Source organism: Chlorocebus sabaeus, chromosome 18 (assembly GCF_047675955.1).
Source record: "Chlorocebus sabaeus isolate Y175 chromosome 18, mChlSab1.0.hap1, whole genome shotgun sequence".
Taxonomy (NCBI): Eukaryota; Metazoa; Chordata; class Mammalia; order Primates; family Cercopithecidae; genus Chlorocebus; species Chlorocebus sabaeus.
The window spans coordinates 51,147,071-51,167,486 of NC_132921.1; the positions used below are offsets into that span (position 1 = coordinate 51,147,071).

At 35.8% G+C, this 20,416-nt stretch overlaps 1 protein-coding gene across 2 annotated transcripts in view; it reads left to right on the forward strand.

The window, feature by feature from the left end:
- Positions 1-18,428, forward strand: part of TRAPPC8 (trafficking protein particle complex subunit 8) — a 112,492-nt gene extending 94,064 nt beyond the window's left edge. For both annotated transcript variants that reach the window (XM_007974361.3, XM_007974360.3), the window contains exons 26-29: positions 1,720-1,821; positions 8,896-9,041; positions 16,205-16,294; positions 17,389-18,428. In XM_007974361.3, the coding sequence (XP_007972552.3) occupies positions 1,720-1,821; positions 8,896-9,041; positions 16,205-16,294; positions 17,389-17,623 (573 nt within the window). In that variant the 3' untranslated portion in view covers positions 17,624-18,428. The remainder of the gene's footprint in view (positions 1-1,719; positions 1,822-8,895; positions 9,042-16,204; positions 16,295-17,388) is intronic.
- The last annotated feature ends 1,988 nt before the right edge of the window (positions 18,429-20,416 follow it).

Below are 20,416 nucleotides of genomic sequence, written 5' to 3' on the forward strand. Positions count from 1 at the left end.
TCAAATGAAATCTAAATAAATTGATACTTTTGTTGATTATAGAAGAAGTTTTATGTTAAAAAGATCAGTTATACATTATTGGCGAAATCAAATTCTTCTGAACTTTAGAATCCTATTTTATAAGTGTATAAAGATCTTTGGTTTACTTCTTCATTCAACAGGTTTATGCCATGTAGCAATCCATAATATTTCTGAGACAAGGTTTTATATAATATATTCTGTACTCATTGTTAAGTGCATGGTATTCTTTGATGAGGGGAAAAGTGTTATCTTTTAAGAAATGGCCCAGAACCTAAAGCTCACTGCTAGTATCACTAATCACATAAAGAAGAAAGTTATCTAAGATTGTGATGCTCCTTGGCTGGGAAATGGAAGTTTGAATAGATTCAATAATGGGTTATTAAGTTTGGTAGTGGCTAGTACCTTGATAAGTTTATAATTTACTCAATGGAGAAAGTGACTGGCAGATTTTTGTTTGTTTTAGTTAGAGTTCTAGATAATGCAAAAATGATTCATTAGATTAAAGAAAATTTGAAAAGTCATTAAAGTCGTAAGATGCACAGGAAGCATAGGACTCTTGAATAAAATATGATTCAGGAGAAAACCAAGAGCTCGAACATTTTTGTGAAAAAAAATTGTTGAAAAAGGGACATAATACAACTCCTAAACAATTTTAATCAAAAATAAAGGTTAGTTTTAAAAATCTAAGGTTTTGTGCAAGCAGGAGGATGCATTATAGAATTAGCCATGGCTATGGGTGACTGTCACTCAATGTCATAACATCATCAGAAAAGACATCTGACAAGTCTGAGAACCTTATCTGTCAACTCTTATCCCTTTTTGAGTAAAGATTACCCTATCAGGTGTTTAACTTCTCCTGCCTTTCTGGGTTTTGCAAATATAGATACTGAGCAGATCCTACTGCAGCACTACTCAAAGTTTGTTCTATGGATGGCAAACTCACTAGTCCATTATAAGTACAGAAATTGAAAGTAAACGATAAGAAACTTTGATAGCATTTTGACTAATTTTATGGTTTTTGAACCTAATAAAAATATTGGGCTAGTCAAAAGAATTAAGCCTTTGTGTTTGCATAATGTGATAATGACAGTAAATCAAAGCCATTTATAGATTATATTTTCCCCAGCGCAGAAGCAATTCAAGAGAGAGAAGAGTTAGAAACTGAAACAAGTATTTTAATATAAAGTCAGCTCACTATATTGAAAGAAAAAAGCCTTTTTTAAAGCATATATATTTATATTTACGAACATAATATTTCCAGTTAAAGGATTTATGATTGTACTCACTGATTTTGCTCAGCTATGTGATAAACCCTAGGACATTTCAGAAGCTAGACTGTAAGAATAAGCCTTTTGGCTGTATATTGGTAGTTCAGTAAAGAAAAAAGCTTGTGTTATGGCATGGTTCTTTTAAAGTAGTTTCTTAAGGATTCTAAAGAATGTTGGAAAGGATTTTGCGACGTATCTCTCTCAAATATCCAGGCCAACTGTGTTATATTGAGGCAAAAAAGATTTGTTTTTTTGGATAGATACTTTATTGATTGAATGAATAACTAAAAGTAGAAATGGTGACATTGCCAGGAGTGTCAATAATTGATAGATATTGGCCATAATATTTCCACTTTCCATCAAATATTGGGTTGGTTACTTTAGAGGTTACTGTCAAGCAGGTAACATTTTTGTGCTTTGCATTTTTTAGGCATACGTTGTGGAAGACAGTAAACAGCTTATTTTGGAAGGTCAACATCATGTTATTCTTCGCACTATAGGAAAAGAAGCCTTTTCATATCCTCAGAAACAGGTGATAACATAGTTTGCTTTGCTATTTTCTGGTGAACTTGTGGGGTTTGGTTGGTTGGTTGGTTGGTTGGCTGGCTTTTGTGTTTTTGAAGGGGTCTGGTTTTTTCAGGTTTTTTTTTTTTTTTTTTTTTGAGACCAGATCTCACTTTGTCACCCAGGCTGGTGTGCAGTGGCACAATCATGGCTCACTGCAGCCTTGACCTCCATCCTCTGGCCTCAGCCTCTTGAGTAGCTGAGACTACAGGTGTGTGCCACCACACCTGGCTAATTTTTGTATTTTTTTGTAGAAATGGAGTTTCACCATGATGTTGCCCAGGCTGGTCTCGAACTCCTGGGCTCAAGCGATCCTCCTCTGTTGGCCTCCCAAAATGCTGGGATTATAGGCATGAGCTACCATGCACCACCATGTTCAGGTTTTTATATTGGTATTTGGATTGGGTGTTGGTGACAGAAGAATGATTAAAAGTGAACATAAATTGATTTTAAAATTCATCAGCACCTTTATCATAGTATTAAGATGCAGTTATGATTTTGGGGGTTTCCTCAGATACATTCCCTATTGAATCCAGAATTCATAGGTATGAAAAGAACTGATTTGCTTAAGAGTAGAGAAACTATATCTCTATATTTTCTTATTTGTTATAACAGGATATCATTGCAGAGCTCCAAGGAGCTCCCATGTAAAATGTAAAAGCTGTAATATGTAAAAGGTGGCCCCTGGAGTTGTGTAGCAGCTGCTGATAGCATTGAATATGATTTCTTACTTTTCCTAAAATAATACTTAATGTTACCAAAAAATTTTCATAGTAAATATGAATGAAATACAAGCACATTTAGTCTAGTAATTCAAACAGTGGCCCTGTATTTTGCTTTTAAATAACAGATCTTAATTTTCAAGGCTCCACCTCCATTATTATTATTATTATTTTTATTTCACCATGGACCTGAAGGCAACCCCTACCATTAGTTTTGATAACTTTTTATTTTGAAATAATTTTCAAACTTACAGAAAACTTTCAAGAATAGCGTAAAAGACTCCCTTATAAATAAGTTTCATTCGGTTACTAGTGGCTGACATTTTGCATTATTTGCTTTGTTGTTATTTACATATGTATTAATTTTTTTCCCTTAATCATTCTTAATTACTCCCAGGTAAATTGCAGACATCCTGTCACTCTGTCCCTAGATATAATGCTTCATTGAGTATTACTAAGAAGAAAGACAAGAAAGACAAATCTCTTACATTTAAAAAAACAAAAATCTACAACATTACCACATTCAGGAATTTTAACATTGATGCAGTACTCTTATATATAATCCATATTCAAATGCCATCAAAGGTTTTAATTCCATCCATGTGACTATTTGCTCTTTTCTATGCAGGATCTAGTTTAGGATCATGCTTTGCATTCAGTCGTTATATCTCTTTAGTCTCCTTTAATCTGAAACAGTTTCTTAGCCTTTATTTGTTGATTATGACATTGACATTTTTGAAGAGCTTGGGCCAGTTATTTTCTAGAGTAATACCTCTTTGGGTTTTTCTCGTGTCTCCTCATGATTAGATTAAGTTTATACTAAGTGATGTGTTGCGTAAGAAAGCGCATGATGTTAATTTGTCACATGATCAGTATTGGATCATTTAAGGTGGTGCCATGTTTCTTCACAGTCAAGTTACTGTTTTTCCTTTCATAATAATAAGTAATTTGTGTGGAGATAATTTGTGGTGGTATAAATGTCTGGTTTCTTTCTTTCTTTCTTTTTTTGGAGACAGAGTCTCCCTCTGTCACCAGGCTGGAGTGCAGTGGCACAATCTCGGCTCACTGCAAGGTTGCAGGTATTCTTTTAAGGCCATTGTTCACGTGTTTTCCTCCTGACAGGTGGTATATAGAAATGTATTCAGTATAATTTAGAAGTCTCAAATAAATAGCTTGTATTTTTTTTGTGACTTGAATACATTAATAATACATTTTTGAACTTTTTACTGAAATGTAACATAAGTACAGAAAAGTAAATAGCTTATTGGATTTTCATAAACTGAAGAACACTCCAAACGAGGACCCAGATCAAGAAATAGAACCTAACCAGCACCCCAGAAGTTCTGCATTTGTTCCATTCCAATCAGAAATCTTTCTCTTCCAGACCAAACTTCCAGTCACTTCTTTCTGACTTATAAGTCAAAAGCAAAGCTACTTCTTTTGAATTTATATAAATAGTCATACAATATATACCTTAGCTTCTTTTATTCAACTTCTGTGTTGGTGAAGTTTACCCATATTGTTTGGTATACTTGTAGTTTTTTTTATTTGCAGCAAAAATTTCATCTTAAAACTTACTGACTATTCTCCAATAAAAGGAACTAGAGTTCCTTGGAAAAATGCTTGATTCTAGGGCTGGGGCAGAGAAAATGCAAGATGAGCCAGAAGATTTTATGGTACTGGAAAGTAAGGATATGTACCCAAACTGATTGAGAGCATATTGAATTTGTGTTTCTTACAGGTTACAAAGTGGCTTTTATTCTCCTTTGGTCCTCATACTCTGTAAGCAAGGCAGGTAGAATTACCCCCATTTTACAAATGAGACTCTGTGAAACAAGTACAGCTATAATATTTCATAATAATTGTCAGTTTTAAAATTGTCTGAGAGAAAATAGAAATCTGTTGATTGAGGATGTGTAATTTATCAGTTTTCACATTGTTCCATCCATCCCTCAGGTAGACTTATTTATTGAGGTTGAATTTGTTTGCTTTATTTACTATTTTACTACAACCTCTTGGGATAGTGCTACCACATAATAAGTACTTGGTAATTATTAAATGAACGAATAAAGAAAGCTGAGTTACCAAATGCATTCCACTGCATTAAGAAACCAAAAATATTTTAACCAGATATGAGTGGCTCTGTCATACTAATAGTTTGCACACGAATAGATAGTACACAGTAAGCTTTAAGATTGCAACTTTCAACATTGCAGTTCTGTAATCAGCATGTCTTTTAATTTTTGTTGTGCCTTATAAAGGATAAATATAGGGAATACTATGCACAAAATTATTTTACCAAGGCAACAACAAAATCTGTTTTCTTTAGCACATATTCTATTTCCAGAACTTATATGTGTGCTTATGTTATGCATTTATTACACATTAAGTTCATGTAAATATTCATTCAGCTCACTTAATGAATGGTAAAATTTTAACCAAAAAAGAAAAAAGAAGAGGTGATGATGTTTAATAAACTACAGGTTTCATTGAGTGGTTGTTATAATTGTAAAAATAAAGGAATTATAATTTCTCTTTTGTTATCTTTAAATATTTAAGAGCCTGCTAAATTGGTTGTATTGCAGATTAACATACAACCCGTAAGTTTAAAGTGTTTTAGAAACATTTTTCCTTAAGAATTTATAAAAGGAAAGTCTTTCTACTTTTTATCTTACAATTTTGTACATTAATTTTTTTTGCATTGAAAATATATTGCACTTTTAGGTCTTTTTCTTTTCATAAATTGATTTATTCACATAAAAAACAACAACTATGTAATGGATCAGAAATATGCAAAATTTGAAATTGCATAAATTTTGCAAAAATTGCAGAAATATGCAAGATTTGAAAAAGCATTCCTAGTCATACACAAACTGAATTCAGCCTGAGAGAAAATAAGAAGAGATTGAGTATCCCTTCTCTGAAATGCTTGGGACCCAGAGTGTTTTGGATTTTGGAATATTTGCATCATATACCTGCTAGGTGAGCATCCCTAGTCTGAAAATCTGAAATCCAAAATGCTGTAAAGAGCATTTCCTGTGAGTGTCATGTCAGCACTCAAAATTTTTTGGATTTTGCAACATTTCCAATTTCAGAGCGTTTCAGATTTTGGATCTTTGGATTTGGGCTGCTCATCTGTATAAGTAAGAAAGAAACTGTCCATCAGTAGGGGAGTCGGTCAGTTGTAAAATTACAGAATTAAAAAAAGACATTGCCAATATTCATCCAACCATTGTCATGGGATAAGTAGATTCTGCTTACCCACATTAGTATTTGTTGTCTCTGTAGTTACATCTTCATTGTGCAGGTGATCAGCCTGATGCCAGTCATCATTTATGTTATCTCACTAATATCCCTTGTCTGATTTCGTGCTTCGTAATCAGTGTTCTGAAACTTTGATTCCTGAGTATTCTACCAACAGAAAGCCGGTGCTCATTGGTCAGTTGATAGCAAGTTATATTTATCGCTATACGTTGGCATTCATCCACATTAACTGTGTTGTAGTGATTAACATCTCACCATTACTTAACTCTGAGAAAATAGTGGGATTAAATACCTGAGTCTGTAAGGCCAAATGACAGACCTTGGACCAAGATAAAATCACCAATATAAGTGTTATATTTTGAGTCCTGTGAAAAGCTGGCAACTATCCCATACACACATCAAGATGCTTGTGTACCGAGAGTATACTAGTCTTGTATTTAAATCTCTGATTGGCCAATCTAAATTTCCTTAAAGTCTGAAAGAAGCTGAGTGTGGTGGTACATGCCTTTAGTCCCAGCTGCAAAGGAGACTGAGGTGGGAGGATTGCTTGAGGCCAGAGTTCAAGACCATCTTGGGCAACATAGCAAGACCCTGTCTCTTAAAGAAAACAAGTCTGAGATAGTTTATTTTTTAAAATAAATTTTAAAAACATTCAGCTAGAGAAAATTATCAGATACTGGGGGATAAAGTAATCCACATAGGTAAATAACAATAATAGATAACCATTAATTAGGTATTTGGTATTTGTCAAGTGTTGGTTCACATCAGTACTTAAAATTCCAACCCTGTGAGGTGTAGGTAGAAGTCCTCATGATCTGACTCCTCTGTTTAGGCAACAGAAGGCATATAAAATTGTAATTTTAAGTCATATGATTAGCAAAAGGAAAATTTAATTGCCAAAGCCGTATAGCACAGTAGTTCAAAATAGAACTGTATTTGTATATAATCTCTGCCACTTAAAAAAGATCTTCAATTTTTTTTAATATTTCTGAATTTATTTTCCTCTTTTTAAACATAAAAATACTTCCACCTGCATCCCACATGTGAAGGCTATTACATTGTATCGGATAGTTTCTATCTCTGGTTTCCCCTTAATCACACTTCTATTCTCTTTTATATACTCTGGTTTATCTGATTTTTTAAGATTTTTGTTATAAAAGTAGTAATTTTTATTCCAAAAAAATAAAATATCCACAAACTGTCAATTGGAAAGATAAAAAATTTAAGACAAAAAATCAAATATACAAATGAGAAAGTGAATTCTGCTTTGCTTTTCTCTCCTCAGGGCCACTTTTTGAAGTTACTCATGGTCAAGTTCCTTTTCTATTCCAGAAATATTCCATGCTTATGCAAATATTAAGTATTGGAATATATGTATTTGTAACATGCTGTTAAACTTTATTTGACTACTATATGATATTTTTGGTCAATTTTCATATATTTGTATATACCAGTTTCAAATATTTTGCTTGTTACATATTTTGTGGGACAGATTTCTAGAAATGAAATTTCTGGCCATATGATTATATGCTTGTCTATTACCAGTGACTAGGTTATAATCTTTTTTTATTTGGGTTTTGTAAAATTTGTCTTTTTTTTTTTTTTTTTTTTACCAGTAGCCCCAGGGTGTTACTTGAATATAATATGGTTAATTTGTTACTTGTTAATGGGATGAATTTGAAACCAGTGCCAGCTTTTATTTTATTTCCAGCAAAGTTAGCTCTTGCTTTTGCAGCTGTGTAGATAAGGGGTCAGCAAACTTATTCTGAAAAAGGCCAGGAAGTATTTTAGGCTTTGCTCACCAGATTGACTATGTCATAATCACTCATTTCTGTCATTGAAGTCAAAAAGCAGCTATGGACAGTATGTTAACAAATGGATGTGGCTGCGTTTCAATAAAACTTTACAAAAACAGGACGCAGGCTAGATTTAGCCCATGGACTGTAGTTTGCCAATTGCTGGTATAGATCAAAATCAAACTCGGCTATCAGAAAATTATAAATCAAATATTCTTCTGGGGGGTTTGGGAAAATAGAGAAAAAAAAATTAACCAAGAAATAATAGTAGAAATGGGATGTTTCTCCACTTTCATCTTTCTCTCTCTCTCTCACCCTCCCCAACTCCCTGCCTCCCTCCCTCCTTCTCTCTTTCTATTTATTTTGACACAGAGCCCCACTCTGTTGCCCAGGTTGGAGTGCAGTGGTGCAATTTTAGCTCACTGCAATGTCCACCTCTGGTTCAAGTGATTCTCCTGCCTCAGCCTCCTGAGTAGCTAGGATTAAAGGTGTGTGCCACCACACCTGGCTAATTTATATAGTTTTAGTAGATAGGGTTTCACCATGTTGGCCAGGCTAGTCTCCAACTCCTGGCCTCAGGTGATCTGCCTGCCTCAGCCTCCCGAAGTGCTGGGATTACAGGTGTGAGTCACCCTTTCTGACCTCTGTTTTCATTAGATGATAATGATTATTTGTTGAAATAGTCATAATGTGCCTGACAAATGCTATGTTAATACTTTTCACATGCATTTTAACCTTCAACTACTATACTTGAAGCACTGTAATCTATACAATGCAGCAGTATATTTTCAGAATGAAATATTAAGACAGTTTTAGATTTTCAGCTATTAAAACAGGTGCTATGCTATGGAATGTCTGCAGTTCTAAGTCCTGTGCAGTATTATCATATGAGAATCACAACAACCTTTGAAGTTATTATTGTCATGAACTTCTTTTTACATATGAAGAAATTAATTATTAAAGTATTAAGTAACTTAATCCAAGATCACAGAGCTAATATGTAAAGCTACTGAGATTCAAATCTAACTCTAACATGTAATAAGTGAGGAATGAATAAATGATTCCAGATACTGATTTTTTTATCCTAGATGATACTGCAAATGATAGCAGCTATTTGCTTAACAGCAGAAAAAGTACTGTTCATGCATTACATTATCTCTGCTGAGTTTAGCTTTTGTATGTATACACTATGCTTGCTTTTTTTTTCTTTTAAACAAGGCAGCGTTCTTAGTGTCATATGTTTTTTCTTTCTTTTCTCAGGAACCACCAGAAATGGAACTATTGAAATTTTTCAGGCCAGAAAACACTACAGTTTCCTCAAGACCATCAGTAGAGCAGCTTTCTAGTCTCATTAAAACGAGTCTTCATTACCCAGAATCATTTAATCATCCATTTCATCAAAAAAGGTTTGAGCTTTATTTTTGTTAAAAATTTTCTACAACACACTGGCACATGTATTTGTTTCTTTCTTTATTTTGGCAGTGACATTAACCCAAATATTGAAGAGGAAATTTAGAATGTTTTTGAGTCTATAGAAACTTGAACTAAACAGTTCAAGTACCGACAATATCAGTTATTTAAGATTTATTAAGTACTAAACTTCATGGCAAATGTGATATATTTGTAATTTTGGTAAATAGCTTGAATATATAAACCTCTAAAATTCTAAAAATAAGAAGTCCTGAATCAAGCGACATTTCAAAAGGTTGCCAGTTTTGCACATATGAGAAAAGATGGGAAGCCTATTAGAAACAATCTAAGTAATAATTGAAGGTATGAATTTTGGTGAAGTCACCCTAGATGAGGATGGGGATAGGATGGAATAGAACAGAAAGAGAGTGGTGACCTGTGGAACAGTGACATCTGAGAAAGAAGCTAAGGAAAAAGAAGCCTGTGAAGAAGACTGAAGAAAAGGACCAATTAAAAAATTAGGAAGAAAAGACCAATAAAAAACTATCTCAAAGGTTGAGTGAGAATAGTTCAGCAGAAGTGGTTAATAGTTTAAGATGCTACAGAAAGGTCAAATAGTAAATGTGCCAAAAGGTCATTGGATCTGACAGTAAGGAGATCATTCATGATTTTTGAGAAGAATGCCACTGTATAGGGGGTAGAAGCATGACATCATAGGTTGAGAAGCGAATAGGAGGTAAGAAGGTAAAGATACTGTGTTGACCATCCTTTCAAGAAACTGGGCTATGAAAAGGGATCAGGGAGTATCTGTTCTTACTAGGTAAGATATAGGTATGTTTGTGGTCTTGAAGAAAATGATGAGATACAGGGAAAGTAACAAAATCCTTAGTAGATGGAAAGATACATGCACTGAAGAATTACAGGATTTGCTTTGCACTAAAGAAGGGACCTTCTTACACATTATGGAGTGCCTCCATTTTAGGGGGTAGTTATAAGAGCAAGGTTAGCTAATTAATCTAGGAGATAAGTGTAAAGAGTAGAGAATTTGAAAAAAGTAAAATTTTAGGATAGCTACTGAGAAGATACTAGCTGAGGATGCATAGAAGGAGTACTGAGCAAAATTAAGACCTTGACAGTGACTTTAAGAGGAAAAATATTTTAAAAAGTAACTTAGAGCTGGGCATGGTAGTACACACCTGTAGTTCCAGCTACTTGGGAGGCTGAGGCAGGAGGATCACTTGAGCCGATTAGTTTGAGGCTACAGTCAGCTGTGTTTGCACCACTGCACTCTACCCTGGGCAGAACAGCAAGACCCTGTCTCTCTTTTTTATTTTTTTTAAGTGATTTTTTTTTTTTATTTACAAAGCTAACACGTAAATAATTACCTCTATAATCTCTATGCAAGTAGAATTATACAGAGTATATTCGTATGCCTAGCTTCTTTCATTTAATACTATATTAGTAAGAGTCAGCCATTGCATGAACCTGTAGAATTGATTTTCATTGCGTATGAATATGTTTGGATATACCAGAATTAGTTTATCTACTTAAGTGTTAATGGACTTCTAAAATATTTTCTTTTTTCTTCTTCTTCTTTTTCTTTTTTAAAAATTTTTCTGAGACAGAGTCACAGTCTGTTGCCCAGGCTGGAGTGCAGTGATACGATCTTGGCTCACACTGCAAACTCTGCCTCCCAGGTTCAAGTGATTCTCATGCCTCAGCCTTTGAGTAACTGGGATTACAGGTGTGCACCGTGCACCAGCAGCTCAGCCAACTTTGCTATTTTTAGTAGAGATGGAGTTTCACCATGTTGGCCAGGCTGGTCTCGAATTCCTGGGCTCAAGCAATCTGTCCGCCTCAGCCTCCCAAAGTGCTGGGATCACAGGCATGAGCCACCACGCTCAGCCATAGAATAGTTTCTGGTTTGAACTATTTTGAATTCTGCTGTGAATAATTCTTCTGCACCTTTCCTTGTACATCTGTGCTTGCCTTTTTTTTTTACATAGGAACTTTTCCAAAGTGGTTTTACTAATTTGCATATCCCAATAGCAGCATATGTGAATTCCTTCTGCTTGATACCTTCATCAGCACTTACTCTTGTTGGATCTTTAAAAAATTTTATCCTAAGTTATTTTTTAAATACGTGTGGTCTTAGGTCTTTGTCATGATCTTAATGTTGCCCACCCACTACTCATTCTTTGTTCCTTTCTCCAATACAGATGTGTGCAGGGTTCACCTGGGAAAATGTAAGAAATACTGAAGGATGGGCCGGGTGCGGTGGCTCATGCCTGTAATCCCAGCACTTTGGGAGGCCAGGGCGGGTGGATCACGAGGTCAGGAGATGGAGACCATCCTGGCTAACACAGTGAAACCCCGTCTCTACTAAAAATACAGAAAAGTTAGCCGGGCGTGGTGGCAGGCAGCTGTAGTCCCAGCTACTCAGGTACTGAGGCAGGAGAATGATGTGAACCCAGAAGGCAGAGCTTGCAGTGAGCCAAGATCGTGCCACTGCACTCCAGCCTTGGCAACAGAGCAAGACTGTGTCTCCACAAAAAAAAAAAAAAAACTGAAGGGTGCTTCATTCAGTCCTACCCCCAGAGGTTCCAGTTTGATTGACCCAGAGTAGGGCTTGGCATCTGGATTTTTCTTAAGTTCTCCAGGTAATCCTAATATGCAACCATAAGTGAAAATAAAAATGTTTATATTTTATCCTTATTGAATCTCATACACTTCTATGAGCAATTTTGATTCCCTGATTCATTTTAACCCAATCTTCTACTTCAGCTCTGTTTATTAAACCTATCCTGCTTCATGTACTTTCTGAATACCCTTGGTGCTTCTTTTTAACCTTAGTGTTTAAAACCTTTGCTACATTTACAGGCTAGTATGTTTAGGAGTTCTCTACATCATTCTACTGGGGTTAAAAAACCCTATAGAATCTATGTGAAACAGGAAAGTTTTGATCAAACTAAAGTAGAAGAGTGGGTTAAATGAAGCATTCCAAAATCAAAACTCTGAATGGAAGTATGTCAAAACAAGGCAGGTTCAAGGATAAAATGTGGCGGTTTTCTCCTTGGCTGCACATTAGAATCACTTGGGAATTTCTGAAATTTCCAATGGTCGGGCTGATTGATTCAGTCAGATTCTCTGGAAGCAGGGTTCAGGCATCTCTAGTTTTCAAATGTCTTCAGATCATACCTATGTCCATCTCTGTTAGTCATTGTTGCCACAATAATGCTTCATAACAAACCATTTCAGAAATCAGTAGCTTATAACAAAGCATTTCTTTCCATACTCATGGGTCTGCTGGTTGATAATTTTGCTATAGCTCTGCTTTTGCTGTTTGGATTTGGCACCTGAAGAAACTTGGGTTCACATCAGTGCCACATATATTTTGGGCCCAGTTCAAAGGAGCAACTGCTACCTGGAGTATGTTCTGGTGGCATGGCTCCGGAGTATAAAAAATGAGCCGAATTGCAAAAGCACATTTAAGACTTTTGCTTGCATCAAAAGATACTAATATTTCATTGGCCAAATAGCCTCACTTCCATAATCAACAAGGATGATTCACAGTCCCACAGTGGGTGTGAATAACTGCTAAGTAGTACTCACAGTTACCACAGTAACCAAGGTTGAGAACCATTGAAATGAAAGATCAAGTGATTGGGTGTCCGTGTAAAACTCAAAAACAGATGAGAGAGTATAACTGAGAAAGCTAGAGAGATGGGAGATAGTGGTCAGAGTGGGGTGACCGAGTATTATGTTAGGGATAGTTGTCTAATGTGATAGGGAAAAATTTCCTGGTTTGGTCATGGAAGTTGTGTGGCTGAGTTTTGAATAGTACTGAAGATTGTGGAGATGGTAGGTCCAGGATTTGGGAAGGTATTGAATAAGTCATCTACCTAGACAGTGAAGTTGTCCAAAATGATGACAAGACTTGGAGTTGAAGGAAGAAAACAAACTTCCCTGACACTTTAAAAATTATGCCAATAGATGGTACAAAAGAGGTAGCCAGAGAATATTGTCTTACTAGGTGTATGCCTCTGCTTGACCGATACAGCAGGTGAATTCACAAATGGGAAGTGAAGGAGATGTTCAAACTACACATGCTTCATCTTTACCTCAAATATTTCAAAAAATCCATTCCCCCCCCCTTCCCCAAAGAATTCTCGCTGTCTCACTGTGTTAGTTTATTGGAATGAGAACAGAAAAAAGAATACAAACTTTAAGGTAGTTTATGATGAAAGATAAACTCCTCTTTACAGGAGAGGTAGTAGGAAGAAATCATTAAGAACTACATCAGATATGGAAGATGTTGGAAGAAATACAGCATCTTTTGTTGAGAGGATGATACAGTTAAAGATAGATGTAGAAACACAAAGAGAAGACATGGAAGATATAGGGAAGCATTCTTAATTTAATGGGGGTTTCAGAAAACAAGTAGAAATGTGAGGAAATGGGACAGTAGGAGGTTTGGTCATGGTAGTGGGACACAGAGCAGTAGAGGTATGAGAGTAGAATAAAGAATAGGTGACAGGAGATAACAAAGATAAAATCATACTGGGTTTAGCTGCCATGAGCATGAGTTGTTATATTAAATAATGTTTCTGGAGCTTTTGAACATGTGCTAGTCACTATTCTCAGCACTTAACATGTTTTGTCTTACCTAATCACCACAACAAACCCAAGAGGTAGAATCAGTTATTATTCTTTGCAGTTTACAGTTGAGAAAACTGAGGTGCAGGTAGCAGTCTGACTCTAGGGCCCAGCTTTTTCATTGGGTGCAGCGGTGGGAGAATAGTTGTCAGAACTTTTGATTTCTCAGCCCTGTTTGTGGTTCATTAGATTAGCATTTTAGAAAAAATACTGTGTAAAGCAGTTTTCAAAATGTGGTCCCAAGGCCAGGCCCGGTGGCCCACACCTGTAATCCCAGCACTTTGGGAGGCCAAGGCAGGCAGATCACCTGAGGTCAGGAGTTCAAGACAAGCCTAGTCAACATGGTGAAACCCCTCTCTATTAAAGAATTAAAAAATTAGCTGGGTGTGGTGGCGAGCACCTGCAATCCCAGCTACTTGGGAGGCTGAGGCAGAATAGCTTGAACCTGGGAAGCGGAGGGTGCAGTGAGCCAATATTGTGCCATTGCACTCCAGCTTGGGTGACAAGAGCAAAACTGCATCTCAAAGAATAAATAAATAAACCACCACCACCACCACCAAAATGTGGTCCCAGACCAGGAGCATTAGTTTCATCTGGGAACTCAGAAATGCAATTTCTTTTTTCTTTTTCTTTTTTCTTTTTTTTTTTTTTTTTTTTTTTTGAGACAGAGTCTCGCTCTGTCGCCCAGGCTGGAGTGCAGTGGTGCCATCTCAGCTCACTACAAACTCCGCCTCCTGGGTTCACGTCATTCTCCTGCCTCAGCCTCCTAAGTAGCTGGGACTACAGGCACCTGCCACCACGCCCGGCTAGTTTTTGTATTTTTAGTAGAGACAGGGTTTCACCGTGTTAGCCAGGTTTGTCTTGATCTCCTGACCTTGTAATCCGCCCATCTCAGCCTCCCAAAATGCTGGGATTACAAGTGTGAGCCACTGTGCCCAGCCTCGAAATGCAATTTTTGGGGCCACACCCCAGACCTATGGAATTAGAATCTCTGAGAGTAGGTCCAGCAGATTTTTTTTTTTTTTTTTTTACAAGCTTGCCAGGTATTTCTGGTGCATGCTCAAGTGTGAGAAACATGGTTAAAGAATAGATTGCATTGTGGTGCTAATTAAGAGGCTCTTGCAGTAAAATGAGACATAAGACTTGAACTTGTAAGGAAAATGAGATACAGTGAAGTAACCAAGTTCCAGAGATGTGTAGGTGAGAGAATTGGCAGGAATTTGTGAAGAACATTGGGAGTGGAGGTTAGTGAGTGTTAGGAGGAGTCAGTATGATACTTACAGTTTGCTGGGGTAGATGGGGGTACTCTTCACTGGAATGAAGATGATGAGTTTCACTTTGGACCAGGAGATATCCAGATGTTCACATTTCTTCCTCTACTAGAAGCATTTGGATAAGGTACAAAGAATTTGACATTTAAGGATCAAATGGGAACAGAATAGCATAAGTTCCTGAATATTTACTTTGGGCTACAAATTGCACAATTGGAATTTAATTTAATGAGATGCTTCAGACTGACTGGACACCTACCCAGTAGTCTCTGTTGCCCTTCTTGCTACATGAGAAGTTTGGGGGGGAAGTTAGGGCATAGCATCAGTACAACCTGGTATGGTTTTTAAATCATCTTAGTTTTTGCTTAGGGAAACCTGATGTTTGCAGTTTGCAGTATTGTTTAAAAAGTATTTCTCAGTAAGAAGATATAAAATTTCTGAAAGTGTAAAATATATTATCTGAGCAGAATTTGAATGTTAATGAACTTACACGGTTACTATTTTTTCTTCTTTACTATCTTTGTGTTTATAGAGTAAAATGTCTATAATAGTATATAACCGTGCTTCATTTGTACATGTTATGTTCATTTCTTGCATTCTTGATTTGAAATCTGTACTACTCTATTCACATGTCCTCTTCTATCACTGCCTGTCTTTTTTCCTACGCTTTAGTAATTTATTAATTATAACATGGTATCAGAAAGTAGGCTACCTGAGCAAAATGAATCCACTCTAAAGGAATTTCCTCACAACTATATAGAAATCATTCTCATGTTCTTCAGAACATGATGTTTTGCAAATTTGATAGAAAAACAAATGTCAGTCTAGGCCAAGTTGTCAGAATTAAGTAATTTTTAATAAGCACAAAGATAACAGTATTAGTTGTTGGCATTTTCATGGTTTACTTTTTCTTCATTAAGTTGAAATTTTGTTTTTAATTTTGTGAAATATCTAGAAACATCTTAGTTTTTAGATTAACTGTAATAAATGAAAATAAAATAGTTCTATGAATGTATATATTCTGATATTTAGTATTGTCATTGTATTAATATATTTTTTATTTACAAAACAATTTGTCTTGAGTGATTTTGGAACTTGATCTCGTTCCTTCTTGAATCTGGTTGTTTTTAAGGAGCTTATGTTCTGTTACATATTCTTAAGTGTTATTTTCAGGAAAATTGCTTTTAAGAAGAAAAAAGTATATAACTTTTTTGTTTATTTTTCTTCCATAGCCTTTGTTTAGTACCAGTCACCCTTTTGCTTTCCAATTGTTCTAAGGCTGATGTAGATGTCATAGTTGATCTTCGGCATAAAACAACAAGGTAAATATTTGTTTAGTGCAAGGTTATTTTGTAGTTTAAGGTTCAAAGTGATTTGGGAGCAATTTAATATTTTGAAATTATGCAAATAATTTCATGGATAAGAAAGTTACTAAAGCATGTCCTGGTTTTTTGTTTGGTAATACAGAAGGCTTACAGATGTGTTACAGAGGTTTTAAATATTAAAGATTTTTTTTCTTGATTATAAAATAGTACTTAAAAAAAATTCAGTTCCACAATCCCACATCACATACTCCTGGAACCAAATGCTTTTGGGAATTCAGAAATTTTTGAATTTTTGGAAAAATACTATGAAGCATGCACTTAATATTTTTGTATAACACCCCAAACAGGATCTGAGACAGTTCTCTGAAATCCAAACACACACCTATATATATGATTTTGTGTATCATAAATTTATTAACAATACTTTATTGGGGGGTACTGGGTTGTTTTCCATAGTTTCAATATTATAAGCATTCACGTACACACATTTATATATGGCCAACTAAGTGTTTAAAAGCTTAGATTTGAAACCAGGTTACAATATACTCTTATGGGCATTAAATGAAATAATCCACTCTTAGCATTGTGCCTAGAAAATAGTAACTGTTAATAATAAATGTTAGCTGTTACAGTAATGATGCTGCTATTATTAATAAACAATTGGCTTCATAAAATAATTTTTAGAAATAGAATTGTTAGATGAAAGGCATATGTATGTTTGTTTTTTTCTTGAGATGGAGTCTTGCTCTGTCATGGGCTAGAGTGGAGTGACGCAATCTCAGTTCACTACAACCTCCACCTCCCAGGTTCAAGCGATTCTCCTGCCTCAGCCTCCTGAGTGGCTGGGATTATGAGCATGTACCACCATACCCGGCTAATTTTATATTTTTAGTAGAGATGGGGCTTCATTATGTTGGTAGACTGGTCTTGAACTCCTAACCTCAGGTGATCCACCTGCCTCGGCCTCCCAAAGTGCTGGGATCATAGGCGTGAGCCACTGTGCCCGGCTGAAAGGGATATGTTAATGTGACTTTGGGGAAAAAAATTATAAAGAAAAAATCCTGCAACTTAACATTTTCCTCCTCCCTTAGTCCAGAAGCACTGGAAATCCATGGGTCATTCACGTGGCTTGGACAAACACAGTATAAACTTCAACTTAAAAGCCAGGAGATTCATAGTCTGCAGCTGAAAGCGTGCTTTGTTCATACAGGTGTTTATAACCTTGGAACTCCTAGGGTATTTGCCAAGTTATCGGACCAAGTTACAGTGTTTGAAACAAGTCAGCAGAATTCCATGCCTGCCCTGATCATCATCAATAATGTGTGACAACTTGGACATTTGTACTGAAATCCACGATAATCAGTTTGTGCTGGATGGGCTTTACAGCAGTATTTGATATACCTAACTTGTTATGGAGGTTGATTGATATCTTATCCCTGCAAAATACTTTGACTTGTCATTTTGTTTATGATGCAAAGCACGTTGGACTGAGAATACTTATATTCTTTTTCTGTATTTCTTTAAACCCTGAGAATAATTTACATGCTCATAATACAGGATTTCAACATATCTGTGCACCTTATTAAGCCCCATCTTAAGAAAACACAAAGTCTAAGTCTGCTGTTACAACTTGTCAATGGCATATGAATATTAGGAGATGATTCTGAGAAAGGAAAGGCGTTGGCAGTACTCCTGTTAAGCCATTAGTCTCTAAATTCCAGCTTTACTGTGAAGTTCTATAGAGTGTTAAATACAAATTTTCCTGTCTTGCTTCATACAGTTCCTTAAAATCAGTTTTGAACTTTGGTCATAGAGTCTTCATATTTCAGTATCTGGTGGTCCCTATGGCTTATACATAACTTTGTAAAAAGAAAAAAAAATTTTTTCTGATGCTTTGAATATAGTTTTGAAAGGAGTTTTGACTTTTTTCCCCCTCATTCATCTCAGTAGAGTGTACTATTTCACAATACAATTTTTGTCATTAAAATTATCATATTCTTTATTATATAACGTTAACAATTGAGTTGATCTGTTTAAAATATAAATCTCAATTAAAAATAAGCTTTTCAAAAATGTATTATATTTATAACAAATGTACTGTAAATAGAATAAAGACATGCTATTCACTGTATAGAGTATCTGTTGATTAGAAAGTCTGGTTTCAAAATAACTTTTTATTCAGAGAATGGGCATTTGGACATAGGAAATTTCAATTCAGCCCTGCTGCAGATAAAGAAATGGGAGCAAGGGTGTTTCAAATGAAGCTCTCTTGTAATTGGAGAAGGAGGGAAGACAGGGTGTAGGGGTGGGTGGCAGGGAGTACAAGAGCCAGGGTCAGCCAAGTCTGGAGCAGATGGGGTCCTTGTGCCATTGACAGCTACCATGGTTTGTTCCATCTCAATCCCGGCACTAATCAGAGCATACTGCACCAAAGTGGGGAGAGATCAAAAGACCCCGTTTTCAGACTGAAGATTCCAAACTTGTACTTGAAACAACTCTTCTTGAGAGAGGGGTGGTTAGTCTGCGTGCCTCTCTGCAACTGCTGCTTATGCTTCTGGATCTAAAGTGGGTCTCTGGCTTCTCAGCTCTTTCCACTCTGTGTCTTAGCAGGTGTGGGACAAGGTGGAGAGGAAGGTCACATTCTAAGGACACTCATTTCCTTCTTGAGAGTTTAGGGCCATGGGCTTACAAAAAAGTCTGAGGAGCAAAGGAATAACAAGAATGAGAAGGAGGCATAATCACAGTGGTATCTCATATTTAAACCACTCAGCTGAATATTAAATTGAACAGATTGTTAGACACTAATAAAAAAATTAAACTACATAAACCTGCAACTGAATATATTAAAAACAAAGGTAATAAAGCACTCAAAATCATCTTGTAAATATTACTCAAGATTATTTCTATTGCATCTGTATCCTGGAAATATGTAATGGTGTGTTTCTGCTCATCTCTTGCCAACCCTGCATTCAGTGACTTGCTGGTAGCTTGAAATCGATGATAGTGGAATGTTTACCTCAGGAAAATCGGCAAATGCTATACACCAGGGCTTGATTTATTTTTGTTGTCTATGCTAGACCTAAGAAAGTGTTGGAGAAAATGTTAGTGATGCGTATTAAATTTAAAAGTGTTGCATATTTTTAGCTATTAGGAGTAGCACAAATAGTTTAGGAAAATATTCCTGCAGTATCTGAAAAGTGTTAACACTTTTCAACTGTTAACCCAATTCAACAAAGAAGTTGGCTATATCACTGATGAACTAGTGAAGATCCAACATGTGTTTTCTCACTTCCTCTTCCTCTTTAATATAAACAAAAATATCAACCAGCATTCATTCTAAAATTATTCTTGCTTATCAGTTGCAACATAGGTTTGTTTTCTATACAAGAGCTCAGCAAAAATCAAACTACCCAGAGAATCAATTGACTTTTTGGAATTTACGATAAGGAGTATTGCATATTTTATTGTTACTTGTAAAGTATGTGCTATACAAACTTTACACAAACGCAGTTTAAAAGATTTTTTTTTCCCCTGGAGAATAATTTGATAAACATTCATCAGCGTACTTCTGGGTGTAGACCATGAGAAATATTCTGACGTCTACATTGCAGTTGGCCAAGAACTAAGGAATCTTATGGAATCTTCCAGCTTTTAGAACCCAGTAGAGCAGTGGTTCTCAAAATGTAGGAGCATCATCATTAGGGCATTACTAAAAGTGTAATAACAGAGGTTCTACCTCCTTAACCCAATTTTGTTGGTCTAGTTTGGGGATGAAACTTTGTTTTTGTTGTGAATTTCCTTTTGTTTTCAAATCTGGATTTTAACAAGCCCCGGTTCTGAAGAAAGGATCTGCATGCTACACTTTGGGAAACATTGTCCCAGGAAGCCTGAGAAGCACTTTATAACGTCGATTGAATTGTCAGGCACATCATGGAAATGTTAATCTTTCAAAGTTCTAGGTAGCTAGGCCAGTGTTTTAAACACATGCCCCTAAGATACTGTGATTTGTTCAAAGAGTAATTTTCTACTTCAAGGATATTGAAATAAAAATTGAGTTTCTGGTAGCTCATTTGTTCAGTTAGGTTAAACATTTAATAAGGCTGGGGTTGACAATCCCAG